Source organism: Podarcis raffonei, chromosome 1 (assembly GCF_027172205.1).
Source record: "Podarcis raffonei isolate rPodRaf1 chromosome 1, rPodRaf1.pri, whole genome shotgun sequence".
NCBI lineage: Eukaryota > Metazoa > Chordata > Lepidosauria > Squamata > Lacertidae > Podarcis > Podarcis raffonei.
In genome coordinates this window covers 82,593,590-82,599,787 of record NC_070602.1, presented here as the reverse complement: position 1 = coordinate 82,599,787, position 6,198 = coordinate 82,593,590, and the positions used below count along the sequence as shown (strand labels likewise).

The 6,198-nt window shown below is 42.9% G+C and overlaps 1 protein-coding gene across 1 annotated transcript; it reads right to left on the bottom strand.

The window, feature by feature from the left end:
* Positions 1-707: 707 nt before the first annotated feature.
* LOC128421491 (olfactory receptor 1086-like) lies at positions 708-1,670 on the bottom strand. The gene has a single exon (XM_053404789.1). The coding sequence runs from the start codon at positions 1,668-1,670 to the stop codon at positions 708-710; it is 963 nt and encodes a 320-aa protein (XP_053260764.1).
* Positions 1,671-6,198: the final 4,528 nt, after the last annotated feature.

Here is a 6,198-nt window from a genome sequence, read left to right as displayed (position 1 = left end):
TCTAATGGTTGTAGAGTCACTGGTCTCCTTGACTCAGGGGTTGGATGCCCTCTAACATTTCTCCAATGAAAATAGTGACATCCTAAGGAAAAGAGGGGTGTTCCAGGATCAAATCAGAAACCGGATCGGCTTTTGTAAATTGAGAACTGTCCCTGGAAAATAGGAGCACTTGTAGGATTTGCTAATTTTCATGTCCTGAAACTAATTTCTTTAAGAGTTCTGAACAGCACTGAAAGGTTCCTGTTCCAAGTTGACTGAACAGGAGCACTTCTCATACTCCCTATGGCTTAGGGCAGGAGTGATGAACCTGTGGTTCTTCAGACACTGCTGAACTATAACTTCCATCTTGCCTGAACATGAGTCTGATGGGAACTGGAACCCAACAACCCCAAGAGGGCTACAGCAACTTCCCATCACTGACTTAAGGAGGTGGGGATACAATGCACTATTAAGCACTATGTTAATAATACAAAAGAGAATAGTTAAAACAGTGGTCAACCTCCATATTAGGGGATACACCATATATCATTCATAGCATAGAATGTTTCCTTCATTCAGCTTGGAATAATATGGACATAGTTTAAGGGAAACATTACATTCCTCACCAAATCAGCACATAGAGGCCAGAGGGAATTCGGTGCATCCTTCTTTCTTTCCAGACTTTACAGATTTAATAATGCCATGCCCATTTGATTTTATAAGGTTCATTAACAAAATATTTTGTCACACACCTTCCGCTGAAAGCCTCTCAGAGCATCCTTTACCTCCTTGTTTCTGAGGCTATAAATCAAAGGGTTGAGCAAAGGGATGACAACTGTATAGAACACGTTCAGTGTTTTGTCAAAGATGCCTTGAACCAAAGATTCATCGCTAGAGGTTGGTCGGAAGTGCAGAATGAGAATTGCCCCATGGAAAATGGTAACCACCATGAGGTGCGAGGTGCAGGTGGAGAAGGCTTTCAGCCTGCCTGCGACCGAACTGATCCTCACCACAATGTTGGTGAGAATATATGTATAAGAAACTACAACACTCAGGATGGTGGTGACTTCTACAAGACCAGCCACATAGAAAATCAGGAGTTCATTGAGGTGGATATCTGAACAGGAAATGGCCAAAAGTGCTGTGATGTCACAGAAAAAGTTATTGATCACGTTAGACCTGCAGAATGACAGCCTGAAGGTGAGGACTGTGTGAAGGAGAGAGTGCAATAGGCCTAGGGCATAAGACCCCAACACCAGAAGAATGCAGACTCTAGGAGACATGAGGACTGGGTACAGCAAGGGTTTGCAGATAGCCACGTAGCGATCATATGCCATTGCAGCCAAGAGAAAGCACTCCGCGCTCCCCAGACCTATAAAAAAGTACATTTGCATTGCACACCCAATAAAGGAAATGGACCTTTTCTCTGCTAGGAAGTTCACTAATGCCTCTGGAGCAAACACAGAAGAGAAGCATACATCCAGGAAAGATAGGCTGCTGAGAAAGAAGTACATTGGAGTGTGGAGTCGGCGACTGGCCCTTATTAAGGCAATCATTCCTAGATTTTCAACCAAGGTAATCATATAAATAACCAGGAACACCAAAAAGAGACTAGTTCGTAGTGTAGGGTTGTTTGTTAATCCCACAAAGGCAAACTCACTGACCACTGTTGTGGAGTTTTCTTCAGACATTGCACCCAGGTGAAATGTCCAGATCTGAAAAAACACCAAAGCATGGCACAGGTAAAACAATACTTTACAACCAATGTATGGATTTCATTGTCAGCAGTGGCAGGGATGACTATGAGCTTCCATTACTTTAACAGAAAATTTTATGCATGCTTGAAGGACAAGACCTTCAGGCATAGTTTGCTGCAGGCTTGCGTTCAAACCAACAAACAGTTTAATGCAGCATCTTAGAGACTAACAGATTTGCTATGCTTTTAGTCTGCAATCTTATGCACACTTACAAGGGAGTAAATCTCACTGAATGCACTGAGACCTACTTCCAGATTACTAAACATTCATAGGATTGTACTGTCTGTGGCTAATCTGAAACGTCAATTACAGAAGCAGCATTATATATCTGGTTATCAGATGTGCAAGACCAGGGAATGGCTACCCGCCCCATGCCTTCTTTGTAGGCTCCCCAGCCCAAACTAGTGGGCCAAAGTTTAAGGTGAGTTACTGAATTTGATGGAGGTTTTGTGCTCAGCTTTGGTGTGATAGGGAGCAGTCCCCTCAAGGCAGGAGTCTGGGGCAAAAGTGCAAGGCACCACACAGTAGAATGAGCAAGAGGAATCCCAAATGCACCAGGTTGGGCTTGTCATAATTTAATGAAATGAAATCACCATCTAAAGAGGAGCTATCTGTAAGACCACCAAGTCCATGTTTAAAGTTACCTATCTGCACAACTAGAGGTGTGGGCTGGGGTCAATGAACAAGGATGATGAAAGCTGTAGTCCAATGACATCTAGGAGGCATAGATGATTTGAGGAAGCATTGTCAATTTGTGCAGTGGTACCTTGGTACCAATGGTACCAGTGCAATTTGCCTATGAAGTGGTACCTTGGGTTAAGTACATAATTCATTCCAGAGGTCCGTTCTTAACCTGAAACTGTTCTTAACCTGAAGCACCAGAGCACGATTTCTGTTCTCATCCTGAAGCAAAGTTCTTAACCCGAGGTAATATTTCTGAGTTAGCAGGGTCTGTAACCTGAAGCGTATGTAACCTGAGGTACCACTGTATTAGATACAGTGTGAGAGCTCAGAATCATGAATTGCTTCTAGTACAGGGTGTGCCTCTTACATTGATCCTGCTGTAGGCATACTTCTACTTTAAAAAGCCAGCAAATCCAACACATTTGTTGGAAAAACAAATCCAGTTAGAATCTTTGCAAACCAATTTGTACTAAAAGCGCTTAGTTGAGATTCCCGCATTGCAGGGAGTTGGACTAAATGCCACTCAGGTTTCCTTCCAACTACAGCTCTATGATCACATAGGAGTAAACCCCACTGAACACAGTAGGACTTATTTCTGAGTATGGATGGTATCTAAGACTGTTAAATTGGATTATCACTGTATCTGCTCGGGAGATATTTACTCTTGTGCTATGAACGGTCAAAGAATTCATGCAAGTCATTTCTTTCACTTCACATACTTCTATCTAAAGGTAAAGGTAAAGGTACCCCTGCCCATACGGGCCAGTCTTGCCAGACTCTGGGGTTGTGCGCCCATCTCACTCAAGAGGCCGGGGGCCAGCGCTGTCCGCAGACACTTCCGGGTCACGTGGCCAGCGTGACAAGCTGCATCTGGCGAGCCAGCGCAGCACACAGAACGCCGTTTACCTTCCCGCCAGTAAGCAGTCCCTATTTATCTACTTGCACCCGAGGGTGCTTTCGAACTGCTAGGTTGGCAGGCGCTGGGACCGAGCGGCAGGAGCGCACCCCGCAGCGGGGATTCGAACCGCCGACCTTTCGATCGGCAAGTCCTAGGCGCTGAGGCTTTAACCCACAGCGCCACCCGCGTCCCTACTTCTATCTACACCAACACAAAAAAGCACAGCATAAAGTGCACTTTTGCATACTTTTACATACCTTTGGAAATAAGCTCTGTGCAGCTTCTGCATAGACAGCTGTGGTACTCTGGTGCAGTCAGAGAGAGGGGGGGGGCTTAAGGCAGATAGATCAGCAAGTTCATGTAAGATGTAAAATAATATTAAAATGAACTAGATGTGTTGAATCACAGGGATCTGATAATTTGCAATAACATTTTCTGTCCTCAACTCTAAAATAAGCTACAAATGTTCCCTTAATCTGATTGCCAACCCCCTGATTGTTGGTACTATATGTGTACCATAAGAAGCTCTGTTCCATTTTCTTTCTTCACCAATCTTTCCAATGACACTTGGTTCCTAACATTACTTTTCCTCCAGATGTTATTCTCTCAGCAGTCCCGCTCTTTCAGAATTCTTAGCATAAATAGAATGTCTATTCTGATCTGAATTTGCAAGAGACTACCTTGCAATTTATTATGGAGCACTTTTGTTTGGCTGCTGTAAGATAAACAGCTGACAGGATATTGAGCTTCCTCACACATGACTTTTTCAGACTTTAATCCCTCCTGAGGTCTCATAGAAACTAAAACAACCAACAGGCAGCTAATTATTATTTTTTGCCTCTTAATGGAAAATGCGGTGAAATGGCGCTGTCGAGCAGAATTCCAGAGAGGGAAAGAGTGAAATATCACCACCACCACCACCACCTCAGGGCAGTTCACAGCATAACAGCACAGAATAAAACAACAAAGTATATAATAAAAACAATAACAATAACAAAACAATAGCCACCAACACCCACCCTACCACAAGACACGCTTAAAGGTCCATAGAAATTAATCAGCCAAAAGTGCCTGGCACTTAAAGATGTATAATGAAGGCGCCAGCTGAATCTCCTTGGGGAGAGCATTTCACAAATGGGGAGCCACTGCAGAGAAGGCTCTTCTCATGTTACCACCCTCCAGACCTCTGGTGGAGGAGGCACACTTAGGAGGGCCTCAGAAAGTGATCTCAGGGGCTGGGTGGGTTGTTTCCCCACCCTCCAGCTTAGATTTTCAAGGGACATGTGGGGCAGCAGTGGGTGGGGGAATTGTCAAAATGGCCCCCTTCTCCTCCATTAGCAGATACCTCCCACTGGGGCAAAGCACTAGGAGGGTGTTCTGGTGGGGCAGAGGTTTGTATAGATTCAGACAAAGCAAGGAGCTTTGAAATTGGGGTGTCAATATAACAAGTATTATGGCTAATGCAGTTTCAGGATGTTTTTACTAAAATCTTTACAATTTAAAGAAATATGTTTTTAGTAAAATTCCAGTTAATTTTGTCAGAAGCCATGGGATGATGCATGGAGTAGAGAAAGTGGACAAAGAAAAGTTTTTCTCCCACTCGAATAACATTGGAGCAGGTGGCCTTCCCATGAAGCTGAATGTAGGAAAATTCAGGACAGATAAAAGATCATACTTCTTCACACAGCCCATAGTTATAATCTGGAATTTGTTCCCACAATAAGTAGTGATGGCTACTAACTTGGATGGCTTTAAAAGGCAAAATTAATGGAGGGCAGGTCTATCAATGACTGCAGCTCATTTTGTCTGTATTCTATCTCAATTGTCATTGTTTATATGGATTTGAATTCTGGTTGCTGGGATTCACTTGTGGGTAGAGTGCCTGTGCTCTGCTTTTGGACTTTGCTTGGACATCTAGTTGGGCGCTGTGAGAACAAAATGCTGGACTGGTGTGCTTTCGAACTGCTAGGTTGGCAGAGCAATGGGAGCTCAGCCCATCACGGGGATTCAAAGTGCCGACCTTCTGATCTGCAAACCCCAGAGGCTCAGTGGTTTAGACCACAGCACTACCCACATCCCTTATTGTACATAGGACCATATATGTCACCAGGTGTCATACGTTCAAATTCATATTCAAGCTTGAATTTGGGTTTCTCACCCTCTCTCTGCCCTCTGTTGGAAAAACTGAGATAAAGCTGTGAAAGCCATATTAGCTACATTGCAGGGAGGAAGGGATAAAAATATATAAATAAATTGTGGCAGGTGCCAATTCAGTAATATCCTCACGTTGTGCAACATTCTGGCCCATGACACCTACACAATACTGAACTTTCTAACATTGTGCTAGAATAGCAGTTATTGTTCCTTGTTTAGCGAAGTTTTTAATGTGTGACATTTTAATGTATTTTTAATCTTTGTAGGAAGCCACCCAGAGTGGGCAGGGTACAAATTATTATTATTATTATTATTATTATTATTATTATTATTATTATTAATGTGCTTCATCCCGAGAAAGGCATTCTTAGCACAGAAACTGATTGGGTTGCACCTTTGATCTATATAGAGCTCTTATCACTATGAATGTCACTGTATGTTTCTAAATTTCCTAGCACTGCAATAGCCTTCTCTCAATTTCATCATAAAGTTTTCATTCCAGTAACCCCTGAGGAATGAGAATTCTTTTTATATAAAGGCAATAGGCTTTTCAATTGTCCTTCACGTGTACAAAAAGCATGAAGCCATGGTTATTGTCGCTCCAAATTCATTCCCTGCTAGGACTCGCAACAAACAACCAGGAGAACAGATCAATTATAAGAGTGATCAAGTTGTATTGCAAAGTTCTTTTGTTGTACTTTATTCCAGCTATTCTGCTATTTCATT

Coding starts and splice junctions, on each gene's coding strand:
- LOC128421491 (XM_053404789.1), bottom strand. CDS start 1,670: ATGTCTGAAGAAAACTCCACAACAGTGGTCAGTGAGTTTGCCTTTGTG.